At 35.5% G+C, this 16553-nt stretch overlaps 1 protein-coding gene across 1 annotated transcript; it reads right to left on the bottom strand.

Moving 5' to 3' along the window:
* Positions 1-1467: 1467 nt before the first annotated feature.
* Positions 1468-16488, bottom strand: LOC148007982 (putative methylesterase 11, chloroplastic; the record flags this gene model as incomplete). Its single annotated transcript, XM_087674547.1, has 5 exons — positions 1468-13204; positions 13349-14342; positions 15424-15555; positions 15977-16120; positions 16237-16488. Coding segments are annotated over 4 exons (807 nt in total), but the record flags the coding sequence as incomplete, so codon positions are not given.
* Positions 16489-16553: the final 65 nt, after the last annotated feature.

Below are 16553 nucleotides of genomic sequence, written 5' to 3'. Positions count from 1 at the left end.
TATGCTTAGGGTGAGTCTCTATATATTATAAATTAGTTCACTATGTATATGTATGCTTGAAGAGAGTCTAAACAAAGAATATACATTACTTAATATGTTATATACATATATATACTTGCGCTTTTGAGAAAAAAATCATTTATTATGCACTTAATGCACTAAAGGCTCTCTCTCTCAACATGTTGATATTATAAAAGTTACATTGTGCAATGGATAGAATTTGAGTAAGGAGTAGATAATATATAGCACATATGAGAAGAACAAAAACAACTTTAATTACAAACAAACTGATGCAAAGATGGATATGTCCAGCCGTGCACTTTGATTATGAAGCTTAGATAGAGATCTAGACAGATGATAAGCGAAAGAGCTTAAGGCTAGTTGGAACAACTCTGACTAGGAGAAAGATGGATTGAGATTGCTTTGGAGGGGTCTTCCTTTTATACACTAGAAAGGTTGTCTAGTTAGCATGATTGACCATATTGTAAACCTTCCCTAGTTGTCCAAGGAATATCCCCTTTACCAATGAGTGCATTGTGCCTCGAGTTGCTACCAGTATAACTACCCTATCTAACCCAAGGCTAAACCACAAAGGTCACCTTTTTGCCATCCAGTCATATAGACTTCATTTGACATATAAGTGAGGACCCCCAACCAATGTCTAGGCTCACACATGGCTTGTCATGACGTGGACCTTACAACTTAGGTGCACCATGAATCATTGGTAACACCTTATGCAAGTGGGGCATTGAGCATATCTAATAGATATTAGACATCACCCAACATTGGCTATTAGCATATTTTGGTCATGTGTCACTCTAGAGTGTTAGTTGTTCCTACATCTACTTCTAGTACTAAGGTCATCTTAAATTGAATTTATCCAATATAAAATTTTCCTTTAAATAAATGAATGTAATTGGAGATACATCAATCACACTCACACACATAAATTACATGTGGATATTAAACTTCACCCAACATTGGCTATTAGTCACTCTAGAGTGACAATTGTTTTGCATCTACTTCTAATATGAAGATGGTCTTAAATTGAATTTATTCGATATAAAATTTCTCTTTAAACAAATGAATGTAATTAGAGATATATCAATTTGATTCTCTCTCTCTCTCTCTCTCTCTCTCTCTCTCTCTCTCTCTCTCTCTCTCTCTCTCTCATGGGTCTTTAATGGCTCCGTATCACAACAAACTCTAAACCACTCACAATATAGGAACAAAAAGAGATTCTACTAGTTAGCTTTGAACATAACTAGAAAGAGTCTAAACTAGGAAAAATCAAACATTACTAGATAGTGAATCTAGAAAATTTTTCCTATACAACAAAATTTTTGGCAAACAAGTTACTCGATAGTAACTTTATCAAGTATATTTTCTATATAAAAAAAAATTCCTATATAGAAACTTTATATTAAATGAACTTACTATATAGCAACTTTTTTACTCCATCTCCTATATAATCAAATAAAGAAATAACTAATATATACATTGTAGAATAAATTCATGGAAAAATAACAAGATGTTAAATAAATATGCAATTCAACATTGATATTTCAATATACTTTTGAAATAATTAAAAAGGTATCACATTGGTTCTATAAAAAGCCTAAAACTAATGATAAAATATGATTTAATTTCTTTAACTCTAAATATGGAAATTAAGGTAACTATAGGTAGATGTTGATTTTAACAAATAATATACTTTTACCATGTGTCAATTTCCCATTAAACCAACCATGACTTTTTGTATCAATATAGTATTGACTAATGAAATTGTGAAAGTGATGGTATTTCATAGTTGCAACATCATCACAAGTGCTCTCTACTACTACAAGCACACCATTTGACAATACATGGCAATCCTATGTTTCTTTTGTTGTATCAATGCTTTGTTTCCTTAGTAGAAAAAGATGCACACCTCACTATAGTCCTACCTTGTTCCACCCGTGTTTTTCTCTTTCTAATAGTTTCAAGTCTATCCACATCTTATGTCACAATATCTATATAGATGTTACTTGAATACACATAAGCTTCTTCATTTTCTTTTCATCCAATTGCACTAGATGTTCAAATGCCAATCTTCCTAGGTTTAGATTTGCACAATTTTGACATGCAATTAGTATGCTATGCCACATAGTAAAGTAGTAGGAAATGGCACCCCATTCATTACTGTTGCCTTGTATAGGTGCCCTACATGGGCAAAGAGGGTGACCATGCAATTTTGGTGCTCCATTTCAAAGATTGATCCCACAGCAAGTTCTCAAACTATAAAAATACATGTGTGTCTTATTCAAAGGCCTTTGTACTATAAGCATTGAGCACAACAATGTAACATAATCAAATTTGGCCTTATCCCTTCCTCTATCATTTTGTCATCATAGTAAAACTTTTTCAAGTATTGCACATCTTGTTATTGACACCCTCCATGAAGTTGCATCCAACTCAAAAGCTTATTAGAAAATTATTATGCAGCTTCAAGAAGGCAACATTTGGTATACCTATACCACTACATGGCTAACAACATTACAATAACCCCACTTTTTGAATTGTAATGTCTAGTAGTTGTCCCTTGTTTGTAGTTATTATGCAACCATAAGATTTTAAGACATAATAAAAGGAAAATTTATGAAAAGAAATCCCCTCACCTTGTATCTGCTCAAAAGAAGTCAAAGCTCTCACCTTGACCATGTTGGATATATATTGAGATAAGCACATTTAAAATGACTAGGTTATGCATAGAAGGATTATCACACACTTATTATTTCTTATAATTTAATTGTAGATTCTAAGCCACCACAAACTTTCAATATATCTATTCAAAACATCTCAATTTATCTCCTTCACCATTATCTCTACAGATCATGTTATTGGCACATTCCAGATGTGAGCAAGTTACTCATAAATATATGTGTGCATCATGTGGGTTCAAAATAATGTATTTTTATAATGCCATTTTTATACATTTTTTACATATAGAAGGATGTAATGTAAAGGGGTTATTTACAAATTGAATAGAAAAGGGTTATGTTTTATTCAAGAAACATTCATAGATAAGGATATTTATAAATAGGCCTTGAACAAATGTATGTAGAGGATATGCGTATAGTAACTTCCCCAAGATTTGAAGTCAGTAGCTTATCAAACACTTCTTTTACTTTTTCAAGTAAGCCAAGTTAGCATATATATCTTTCAACACAAATCCAACTACTATATCATGTGTATTTCTCGGCCCTTGTATACCACTTCTATGCATCCACATGCCTTCAAGATGCAACCAAAAGTGACTGCATAAAACCCTTTCAATTTCACCTATTTAAAACATTTCAAAGCTTTCTCACCATAACCATATTATAAATCTTCTATAATTGGTACATTCCATAAGACCACATTCTAAAGTGAGCTTTTCAAACCTCTTAATGTTTTTGCAAGCAACATATTTTTTGCATGCATGCCTAACAATGCATTACCAACTTGAATACCTCTTTCAAGAAACAATTGTTTAGCAATATTAGAATGTATTTATTGTCACAACTTTGATACAACCATAGGATATCTATGTTCAAACAAAGGTAATTGTGTTCGAAGACAGGCTCTCATATCACATTCTTTCATAATAGTTTAGTGCTTGCTGACCATGCCCATGTGGTGCATATCTCCTGCTACTATTAGGGAACTCCACAAAATTGCATATTGAGTTAAAAGTTGGTCAAAAAATTATTGTGTTAATAAAAGCAAGGCACATTTCATGTACCTATCAACCAATGCATTGCCATCAATAATATCCTTTTCTTGGCACCACCACCACCAGCTTTCAAGGCATCAGCAAAGGTAAAGAGATCCTTGAACTACATCTATTCATCATATGTCAAGGCCTGCTCTGCACACCCATATTGCACATATCTTGGAATTTGAGCATTCCATGACACCACACTCTAAATATCTTTTTCTTTTGCAAGTGAATCACATTTGGTGTAGATATTTCTCAAGCTATTTTCAATGTAAATGTTTTTCTTCATCAAAACTATTATGATAATATCAACATGAAATCAGCTATCCTTGTGAAGATTTTTTTTCTTAGCATGAAACTTTAGTGTAGCCATGTACTTCTTTGCCCTTGTGTGTTGCTTATGTGATACCATAAGCTTCAAAATGTTAGGCAAAGGTGCTTGTCTCACATGTAACCAACAAAGAATGTAGACTTTCATCACCATGTCCATGCCCATCCCATAACCACTAATCAAGCATCCCAAATACTACTAGATTGAGTTTTCCACAACTCATTGAACACCTCTTTTGCTTTTGCGAGTGGACCACACTTAGCATATATTCTCACACAATATCATAATTTTCCATTTTCCTTGCCTATGGACCATGTCCTGAGTTGCTTCCCCCTTCTTGGTTACCCCATGCTATCATAATCTTCCAAAATGTAAGTAAGGTTGGCTATATTTGAGGAGGTACTTATCTCATGACCTAAAGCATTTCAATGCCTCATCACTATGCAATATATCCACCTATTATTGTAGTCCAAGAGACTAAATGCTATGATGGACACTCATCACAAACTTCTCACGCTTTTTTAAGCACACCACATGTAGTATACATGCTCACAAATATAGTGCCTAACACAATTTCAAGGTTTTGATTATCTCCACCTTGTAAATTGCATTAGAAATAGCCCCTTCTCATGCATGAATGAAGATGAAGAAAATGGAGGGTTTGAGGAACACATCTTATTTGGGGTTGTGTAAACACCAAGTCATGGATCAAAGTTTTATATGGGAACAACAACAAGAATAAAAAAAATCAAAAGCTAATATGCAAATACATAATGCTTAGTACTATCCAAATGGTGCATTGGTATCACCCAAATATCATGTCTAAAACTTTGAAATAGAAATGTGATTACTCATTTTTGTGATGTATCCTTGCTTGAGGTGTCCTATTGCATGGAGTGCAAATCTTATCTTGTTGCTACAGATGTCGATGAGTCTTCATCATTCATGGAAAAGGAATAGTGCAATTGAGGAACCCTTGTTTGCTTCAAATAGTTGGTTGGCCACTTGTGAGTCTTCCATTCACCTTTTTCAACTTCTTGATCCTCCTCCCTTTGAGGCTTCTTTGAGATCCTCTATCTCACTAATACCTAAGGCACCCTTGAAGCTTCTCTTCACCTTCCCAAAGACAAGCCTCTCATCCCTAGTCATGTTTCTACAATTTTCATCCTACACTATTGAATAGATCTAGTGAATTCCCAATGTGAAGAAAAAGACCATCCTACACCAAGCCATCCATTATGGCAATAACAATTGAAACATACCTCCAAGTTTAGTACTTGTGTATTTGACTTTACCAAACATAGAGCTACCCTTCATTGAAGTTCACATATCTTATATAAGCCTTTGTAACAACGTTTGCAACACTTGAAGACTCCACTAGGATAATGTTATTTTAAGCTACATTCCTAATCTTTCATTATATTCCATGGCAATTCATGCAAAATCTAACTCACTTAATTGTGTGATGTACTAAAGAGCACATTCAAAAACACCAACATGGTCTAAGAAGTGCTTTAGTAAGACACAAAGAACAACATAAAAACCTCTTCACTCTTTATATAAAGTGCTCCTAAAAGGTGCCAACATACTTCAACTGGACAATCCAAATGTGGCATCACGACCCTAAAACATCTTTCCTAATAAGTAAAATAAGAAAAAACCCTAAAAATATTTTTTTTTCTTTCCTATTCAACTCTTCTTCTTATTTTCTTTTCAATGCTGAACAAACCACCTTCTTTGAGTAATGTAGTAGCATGTGTAACATGGAGGCTTACAATCATTAGCCATATTAGATCATCCAAAACTGTGCCATGTCTTAAATATGTACAGTCATAGATTTCACTAAAGTTTTCCATCTGCTAAATATGCTCACTATCAATTTAAACATATGCAAACTAGCTGATCCTTTACTCCACTTTTTGAGATGACCAAGAACATTAAAAATATTACACACTGGCCTCCACCCATAGAGAGTCTCTCTCTTCCTCTTCTAAAAGGCCTTCGGCATAGCCATCAATGAGGAGTAGGTGAGTTGTTGTAGTGTGCTGTCCAAAACAACCAAAAAAATAGCACAAATTTGTTGATCCCTTCTTCTACTCCTGTGCATCCACGTGGCCTCAATGGTAGTGGTTGAAGGCTCCAGAGGGTGCCTAGGGAGGCCCACAACAAGCCTCAATTGCCCAAATGCAAGAGGGAGCAAGATCCAAGCTCCAAGGGTATGAGCTATGGCTGCCCTGTTTGATTGCAACCTGAGAACTAAAGAAAAACACTAAAAGAACACTTCAATACCTCTATAGCAAGGCCCTAAGGGTGCCTCAATAGGCTGGGAAGGTGCTCGGGAAGCTGAGGAGTGACAGGAGGTCGGGAAGGTCGGCTATGGTTGCTGGGAAGGAGACCCAATGTTGTAGGTATTTGAATGGAAGCTAAGAATGCCACAGACCAAGCTCGAGAAGTTGGGAAGCCTTGCTTTGATACTAGTTGAAAGGTGAGAAGGATCGAAGCTTGCTTGGAAGTGAGCTATGGCGGAGAGCAAGAGCAAGAAAAGAGAAATTGGGAAAGACATATACCATCATCATATCTGATCACCCCAATACTAAGAAAGTACCTCAGTTCACCAAGATCCTTCATCTCAAACTTTGTCTTCAAGAAGTCCTTAACTTTAGTAGTTCCACTATCACTATCTCCTATAATAATCAAGTTATCCACATAGATAACTATGATGACCAAACCTGCATCTCTCTTTCTCACATAAAGTGAGTGATCAGTATCAGAAATATAAAAGCCAATGTTGAAAATATATTCTTTGATCTTCCTTAGACCATCCTCTAGATGCTTGCTTCAACCCATAGATCCTACCTTCCTTAACCCACATACATATATGGGATGCTCTAAATCCTCATAACCACTTGGCTACTCCATATGTACCTCTCCTTGTAATTCACCATGCAAGAAGGCATTCTTGACACCCATTTACTCCAAACTCCAATATTTGGCTATTGCAAAAGCAATCACATATCTAACAATTGTCATTCTAGCAACTAGACTAAATGTCTCTTGACAATCAATGCTATATATTTAAGCATAGCCTTTTGCAATTATCCTAGCCTTATACTTGCTAATAGATTCATCTACATTATGCTTGATTTTGTAAACCCACTTATAGTCAATGGCTTTCTTGTCCTTAGGTAATGGTACTGTATCCTAAGTCTTATTGGCTTCTAATACAGCCATCTTCTCATCCATTGTTGCATCCCAATGAGTATGACCACCAACATTCTCAAAACAAGTAGGTTCAACATCCTCAATCACCTTTACCATATAAGCATAATGATGAGTTGCATAACCTTCAAAACCAAATCTTTGAACAGGGTATCTAACCCTGCTAGACCTGCATACCATTGGGCCACTCATCAGAGCCTTTATATTATTATATACTCTCTGTACACCTCTTATTCTGATTGAAGGAATAATAGGCTCGTTATCCCAACTCTTTGAGCCATTGGAATCTCCATCAAATCCCGAATGACTAGTAGATGCATCATTACCATCTGACACTTTCTTCTTTCCTTTGTCTTTACTTGCAACACTTGTAGACACACATGAAGATGTGGGGCTACTTCTTAGTCTCCCAAACCAAGGGCTAGTTGTAGATATAGTGCCAAATGATGTTTCTAGTCCACTAAGCCTTCATGATTCTTGCTTTTCTTAGTACACATGACTATCATGATCTTGATCATCATTCAACACATCACCACTAGACAAACCAACAACTTCTCATCTCATTTTAAAAAAACATCCTTGCACACTTTGAGCTAACCTGTGACAAGGTTATAACAATAATACCATTTCTGATCTAAAGAGTATCGAATAAAGATACATATTTGTAGCCTTTGGGTTAAGCTTCTTTTGTAGCTCATCTAGTACATGAACATATATAATATAGCAAAAAACTTTCAAGTGTAGCACATCGGATTTTTTACATGTAAAGCATTTCTTGATGGTCATCTCATGAGCTACAGTTGTGAGAGTTATGTTCATAATATGTACCGTAGTATGAATAGCTTCCAACTATTTTGGTTTGAATAGCTTCAAACCAAAACTATTTTGGCATATTCTTTTCAACCATGAATGCACTTGCAACTTTTGCAATATGTCTATTTTTCATTTCTATAATCCATTTCACTATGGGATATACTTGAAATTAAATTATCTCTCTATCCCATGAGACCTCACAAAGTCACTAAACTCATTAGAGAGGTACTCTCTCCCTCCATCTGATCTCAAGTATTTAACTTTCAGCTTAATTCTGTTTCAATAGCAGCCTTGAAAGTTTTAAAGTGCTCATCACTCTTTTCCTTTATGAAATATACCCACAACTTCCTTAAACAATCATCAATTAATGTAACAAAATATTTGCTAATACCAAGAGATATGTTATGTTTAGGCCTCCAGACATTTGTATGCAGAACATCCAGTATATTCCTACTCACATATCTATCATGCAAAAAAGGTTGTCTTGTCTAATTACCAAATTGACATGCTTCACATACTTTATGAAATTCTGTAACTCTAAAAGCAAGCAACCCTGTAACCAACCTTTGAGGACTGCATTAATTTCAGCCTTTGTACATTTGCATATTCAATATGTTCATGTCATGTTTCAATGTTTGCAACCACTCTTTTTTCTTTAGCATACATAGCAATATTCATAGTAGAAATTCTAGTATCTAAAGTAAACATGTAGTCAAATCTACTTTCTTTTGCAACCAACTTACACTAATCCTTAAAGTCTTCTGCAAAATAACATTTTTCACTAAATCAAACCTACAATCCTTGCTCTATCACTTGGCCAATAGACACTAAATTCTTTATGATTAATCACACATGTAATACATTTGATAGACTCTTTGTCTAGCCATCATGTAAAGGATAAGGAAACCTTTCCAATGTGTGAAATTAGGTTGCATGAATCACCATCCATCCATATATAACATGAATGCTCATTTTTTTCGTCATTCTATCATGAAGATTATGCATAGTTTTTTGCTACAATTTACTACTGTGGATATTATTCTTCTTTTCTTGCTACAATTTACCACTGTGGATATTATTTTTCTCAACATAACAATGGACTGTAATATGACTTATTTTGCCAAAATAATGACAAACAATACTAGAATTTCCAAAATCTCTATTCTTCCATCCACCTCTTTTCCTAGAGCTTCCCCTATCTCTAAAGTTTTCATGTGAAACGTGAGTTTCACTAAATTGCTTATTTAACATATTTTACTTGTTATTATTAGCACGTCCCATACCACGGTCTTTTGAAAAGGATCTATCACGTTCCCTTCTTGAACTTGAGTAAAAATATTGGACATGTTTACCACTTTCTTTAGATGATTCACCCTATGTATTAAACTCTTCAGTAATCATGAGAGAAAGCAACTCATCAAAATCTGAAAATGGCTTACATACATGTATAAAAGTGATAAATGATATCCATACCTTCTCATTATATTAAGGCTACCTAAAGCAGATGAAACTAAATCATCATCATTAGGCATTGCATCAATCAATGCCAAAGCACCTGTAATGCTTCTCACCTTCAAAATATACTTGTTGACATGTATTTTTCCTTTCTTCAAGGTATTCAACTCTTGCATGAGTTGAATTTTTCGTGCGTTTATATGTGCTATAAACATATTCTTAAAATTTTTTCAAGCTGCATGTGAAGTTTCTACATTTTTTATATACCCCAGCATACTATTATCTATGAGTATAGATAGCCAATACATCACATTTTTGTCCTTTGCATTTCATTCTTTCCATGCCTTTAGTTCATCTGCAATCATAAGGTTACTTAGCTTTTTCTCCTTTTCTTCGCTTGAAACGAACTTATAAAGGCCTTTTCCAATAAGGAATTTCATGATGGGTAGTTGTTTTTGTCCAAATTCTCAATGATGGGATTTTCACTACTCTCTACCATTATCACAAAAATGATACAAAACAATAAGTTTTTTGCACCCTTTCACAACACGTGTATAGCAATACACCAAGCAATCTTTATCACTCGATAATTGCTCAACAGTACATGTAATCTCCAACCTATTTGCATATAGATTTATGTTTACTTCCCAGCAAACACCTCAAAACTTATAGATTTAAAATCTATAACATGTGCACCCACTTTTGACCATCACAGTTGAAATTGTAGTATGCCTTGAAACTATTGTCCATAATCTTGGATGTCTAAAACGAGACCCAAAATAGCCTCAGATACCTAAAAAAGCAATGAAAAAGTCTTGAGAGATAATCTACAAAATATATAGTGCTCTACTTGCACACCAAATCTCACAACAATATGAGATTTTCACTCTGCTCTGCTTTCAATGGCTCCACATGTCCAAGAGAAAGAGTAGAGGAATCGAAGACCTTCTTACCCATTGCTTGCTTGCTTGAATCCTTACTTCTTCTCCTTCACTTTAGTCTTCAAAACTAGCCTCTCTCAATGGCATCACTCTAATACCGTGTTAAGAATCGCGTTGGGGGGATTTGCTTGAGCTGCTACACCAAATACACTCATATACACTGGAGGAAGCTCATTCAAGAATACAAGAAGAGAGATTGAGATCAGAATGTTTTCTTGCTAGTATTTTTCTTCTTCTTTCATACACAATACAATGTACACAAAGCGTAGATAAGATATAATATAAAAGAAAGTGGCCTACTAAGTCAAATAATAATTGACTATACTAATCAATTGGCACTCTAACTACTATAAGTAGATGCAACAAAGTAAACATAACGAGGAACAAGTTAGTGGCTATGTGAGAATCATAATCACTACCGATGTGCTAAGGATAGATGTGCAAACCCATCTACCTAGATGATCTAGCTTGCCATCTCAATACCTTAGTAATCTTAGTCATTATGTGGCCACTTCTCCTACACGAGGAGATAAAACATGTCTTAGGGATATCAAATCTAGTCCAATGCAAGACAACTCAAACTATCTTTGTGATATGGATAAGGCATGGGAAAATTGTGGGATTGTTGAAGCATAATCATATAAGCATGTATGAAGTGATCACAGGCTTACACCATAGCTTGCACATAGTGTGGAGGGGTAGTTGCAGCCTTACACATACGAGGAGCTATCTACTATCTTGGGGAGCATGATGATGCATGATGCATGATGCATTATGCATAACTAGCAAATGCATCTAGCACAAATTGCCTCCCAGTCAATCTTGAGAACTTCCGTGTGCTCCATCATAACACACAAAGGGAGTAAAAATCATACTTGGCATGACTTCCATCACATCCATATAGGTCAAGTTTAAGGCCTAGATATAATAGCCATGTTAGAACGCAACCAGGTATATCACCATGTATGGATGGATACATACATGTATAGCCATGACAAATAGATTATGCAAGCATGTAGAGAATGCAAGATATATGATGTGGAACCATGTTTATGCCCTCAATGCATCATAGATATTATTATGGGACATCACAGTTAGGTAGGGAATGTAGTGGCGGAGAGACCTCTTGAAAAAGGTGGAAGGACTAGTCCACAATTCTCAGCATCATTGACTAATATCTTAGAAATATGTACATGTATAGAAGTTTCTTTGATTTCTGGCTTATGAATGATAGACAAAGGGGACAAACATCATACTCAACCTAGCACATGCGACCATATAGTTCAAATTTAAGGCTTGGATATAGTAGCTATGCTAGAAATTTGCCAAGTATATCATTGTGTATGGGTGATACCTACATGTTGTATGACCATGGTCAAATAGATAATGCCAACAGAGGCCACATCTTTCCCAAGTGAAAGTGTGCCACGTAAAACCAATATTAGATTGCAGCTTAAAGCTAGTTAATTGCAATCATACTCAATTAGGATTTGCACAACAAGCTTAGTATCAAAACATGTGTGTTGTGCATTAGTATAGAGGGAGCACTAAAGATACTTAGGACAGCACAACTAGAGGTAGACCATCATATCTCCGTGGAGTTGCCAGGAGGCAACTATCAAAGACCTGGTTTAAGCCTATCAAGCTTTTAACATCTACTATATAAACAACTTTGCAAGAAAAAATAAAATCATAATAGTAGTAGGTATCATCATCAAGGACGAGTACAATCCTTGGCATTACAAATGATATGTACCACTCATCTAGCATAACTACATCCTAGACCAACAGTCATTTGAGAGGCCATAAAGAAATAGATGGCCATGCTTTTTTTGTGTATCATGTGTACTTTCACATATATATACATAATTGTATGCACATAGATCCACATCAACACTGTAAATATCATCGTTATGGGCTTAGATTCATATGTGCATGTGAGGTGTTTTAGATATGTAGATTTGCAAAGAGACATTCTAGTTATACTATAGATTTTACATTTACCAAGTGTTAAATGAAAATGATATCCTAGTCGAGGACATTAATTTACTAGTTGTAACTAGAAAAATCATGAGTTCCTAGCTAGCTAAAAAGACTATATAGTTTTTGCTAGTTAGAGGATAGTAATTTTCTATTTAGAATTAGTGAAGTACAAAAGTTTCTAGTAATCTCAATATTCTTACTAGTTATATAAGAAGTTACTAGATAATAATGCTCTAAATGTCTAGGTGATAACTAGAAAAAAAACTTAAAGTTTACTAGTTAGAAGAAACTCATGACACTAAAATTTCCTAGTTATAAGTGCGAAATTTTACGTTCTTATTAGTTCATGTGTTTACATTCTTACTAATTACAATATGGATTTGATATAGGAAGTGGGCTACAGTTGTGTATCATGGGATAATTCAATAGCGAAATTTACGGGAATCGAAAGGAAGTCGAAGAAAATGAGAGAACGAGACAGATGCCACCTTCGCTGATACTACCCCTAATGCCTACACACAGAAATAGAATATGAGAGAGAGAGAGAGAGAGAGAGAGAGAGAGAGAGAGGGGGACAACCAAACACAGAGTCACCTGGATGTCGGCACTTGCTTGCGAGGCCAAATACCTGTCAGCTTGCAAGTCTTACCGCTCGCCAGCTATGATCACCCCTCCATCAGCCACCATCAGAGTTCTCTTCCCCCACTCGTACATGCCTGTTCGCTATATCGTAATCATCACCATTGATCATGAAGGGTGTGCACACAGAGAGAGAGAGAGAGTGAGAGAGACAAAGACAGAGATTAGACTATTATATTCATTGATTTGCTAACAACTTATTTGCCAGGAGGCATCAACGTCGCTCACCTGGGATGAATATCTTGCCGCGATGAATCAATGCTTAACTCAGATGATCTTACACATGCTCGTGCAATGCAGTCTGTAGCCTGCTGCTTTGATAAAGCTCATAATCCAAATGGTCTCACGCCTGCTGGCGCAATAATATAGTCTATAGTAGTCTCCTGATCTGACAAGGCTTCGCAATATTGGATGCACCTATCCAATACATCGAGAGAGAGAGAGAGAGAGAGAGAGAGAGAGAGAGAGAGCGAGCTGCGTGTAGAGATGTGGAGGGGTACAGAGAGAGGGAGAGAGACTTGCAGACTCGAGAAAAAGACAACATTTACCATGTCAGGGCATGTGGAGCAGCTACCCCAAAACCTCATTTACAGAAGTGATGCTGAAACGTGTAGTTATTGCAAATCGGAGCTTCATACATATCCCCCTACTTCACTCACACTTCCATGTGTCTTTTGAAGTTGATAACATGGCTCACAGCCCATCATTGCTAACAAATCCTTACATCAAGATGGTTCATTCCACTTTTCATAGACGTACGTAAATGCTTTGATAAAATCGTCATCAAGTCACAAGTGAGTGTTATGCTCACCTTTATGCTTAATATTAGCATGCCTCTTTTATCTCTTCCAAGATATATAGTAATGTATACACTTAGAAAGCATAACTATTATCAGGGATCTCCGGCACATTAGACCTTATATCTTGGATGTTTGTACTGCTATTAAGAGGTTTGGTTTCTAGCTATGGAAATAAGAATAGTTGAGAGAGCTTCCGGATAAGAAAAAAAAGATGAATGGTCACTACCTTGGATAGTGAACACTTGATCTGGAGGATTATTTTGCACTATCTGTGCCTGTAGAGATGGTACAATTGCACGGTCCATGGTTGTCTTTATGTAGTATCGCTTGATACTCCCATATCCAGTTTGAGTCAATGTGAGGTTCTGTAGCGTTGGTCCAAAAGGTGTGGGATTCAATAATAATAATGCAAGATTAATATCCTGAAAAGAACACCAACAATTTCTGTAGTTATTGGGATCAATTGGTTCTTCTTCACAAGTTTACCATGCGTTTGTCAATATAAAAACCTAGTTTGATTCTTCTTTATAAATTATAAATGTCCACACTTTTCACAAGTTTATTAGAGATTATGCCTTGTACACCCTACACTTAAATTTGCTTAAATAATATAAAAAATGGTTGACAAGTGCTCACTGAGGCATTTTTACATAGAACTAAGATTCAATCTCAAGAATATATTCGTTAAATTAAGATTGTTCTATACAGTTTGATCGTTCTTCTAAAAGATCTCTATTAGCTTTAGATAAAAGGACTAAGCATCCAAATTTGTGGTTTAAATCAAAATATCTTTCCTCCTACTCCTCTATGTACATTTGTAGTTTTGCAACTATTGAACTCTTAACTTTTCGTTCCTCTTTGACTCTTTTGAGACATGTACGGCCATCTATGAGAGTGAGCAAAAGTTTATGCCTTTTGCTAATAAATGCTAATTTTTGACATGTGATATGCACATGGATGGATGCATGTCATGGACACATTCACACATGACCATTCAGATTACATTGATGAACAAAATCACTTGGTGTTATATCATAGAGCACATGTATAAAAATAATACTAGGGTATTCTCATGCCCTTTTAATATGTATTTCCTACTCAATTTTTCTTAAATTTGTTGTCGTTTTGCCACATTGGTCCATGATGTTGAAATTTATGATTCTAAGCACTCTAAATCTACACAACCTACCTATGCTAGTTTTCATATAGGCTAAATAATGACTAAATATAATGGTGTATCTACACAAAAATTAGACCCTGGTAGTTATTAGAGAGAAGGGAAGACATGCAAAACTTGATGCACAAAACATAGACCTTGGTAGTTATTAAAGAGAAGGAAAGACATGCAAAAGTTGCTTTATATTTTTGTGTAATATAGCTTGCAAAAGGAGAGGTTTGTGACAAATTATTGAACTTGAGTTAGATATACTTCAAAACCAATTGATTAACCATGTTATACATACACTAAGGTTCTAGCTTAAGCATGAATATATGAGGATTTACCTCAATCGGACTTTTGTTAAAAAAATAATATGGTGCTTTTGTAAGGTTTAGAGAGAATGATGTAGGTGTTGATGAAGAACCATTTGCATAATCCAAAAGGAAAACTCCAGCTAGGATCAACGCTTGTGAAGCCTATACAATTCGTGATGTTTCAAGACAAACATCCACACAACATGAGATAAAATAATGATGATGAAACATGATACAACAACTCCACTCAATTCAAAGTATTACCATGACAATTTCCATCACAAGAATTAGGGCCATGACCATATCTACAACCATGGTAATCATGTTTGTAGTTCCATCTTTTATTTTATTTACAATATAGATTAGCATTTCATTCAACATAGTCATACCATCATAGCATGCTTATATTATTTGCAACTTAAGCACATGTAGATTTTGTCACCATGACCCTTGCTAAGATAGGTATGATATTGTTGATATGTGAAATGATTACCATAAGAAACTAAACACAAAATCACTTATTAAACTAAACTAAAAACTTATGTCTCATGCCTAGGTAGGACATATGTCTCATGTTTAGAACCTGTGAATCTTGCATAGGTAAAAGGCTTCCACCATTGGATGGCATATACGCAGATAGGAATATTGCTTTTTCTATTTTACTTGGAAAGCGCTCCATTGCATATGAGATGGGAACCCCTCCAAAGCTATGTCCAACAAGTACAACCTAATATAGTCATGATTAGGAAAGTATTTAAAAGTGGGTGGTTCTAACATACTTGAAAGGGAAAATAAGGGATGTAGCAAATGAAAGTGCCTAGAGAGTTGACAACGAAATCAAACCTTCTCATCAACACGTGTGATATTTCTTTCTAAAAAGTCTGTCAAAGGCTTTGCATATTGAGCTATAGAAGTGACTTGGTCGGCCATCATTTTGTTGATGCCATTTGATGTGAGATCTAAAGCAGTTACATTGTTTCCCTGTCTTTTCAAAAGAGTTATGACTTTATACCAGCACCATGCGCCAAAACTTGCACCATGGATGAGCACAAAATGGTTGCCCGTTCCTCCCTTTTGAGTTGCACCACCTTCTACCTGATTATTAATCACAACATTGGGTTAGAAAAGGTGATCGCATGCTATAAGTGGGGACAATGGAA

Source organism: Lygodium microphyllum, unplaced genomic scaffold (genome assembly GCF_053477565.2).
Source record: "Lygodium microphyllum isolate KBCC unplaced genomic scaffold, Lygodium_microphyllum_v1.1.10 scaffold_821, whole genome shotgun sequence".
Classification (NCBI taxonomy): domain Eukaryota; kingdom Viridiplantae; phylum Streptophyta; class Polypodiopsida; order Schizaeales; family Lygodiaceae; genus Lygodium; species Lygodium microphyllum.
The sequence above is the reverse complement of the archived record's forward strand: the minus strand, read 5'-3'. Positions and strand labels throughout refer to the sequence as shown.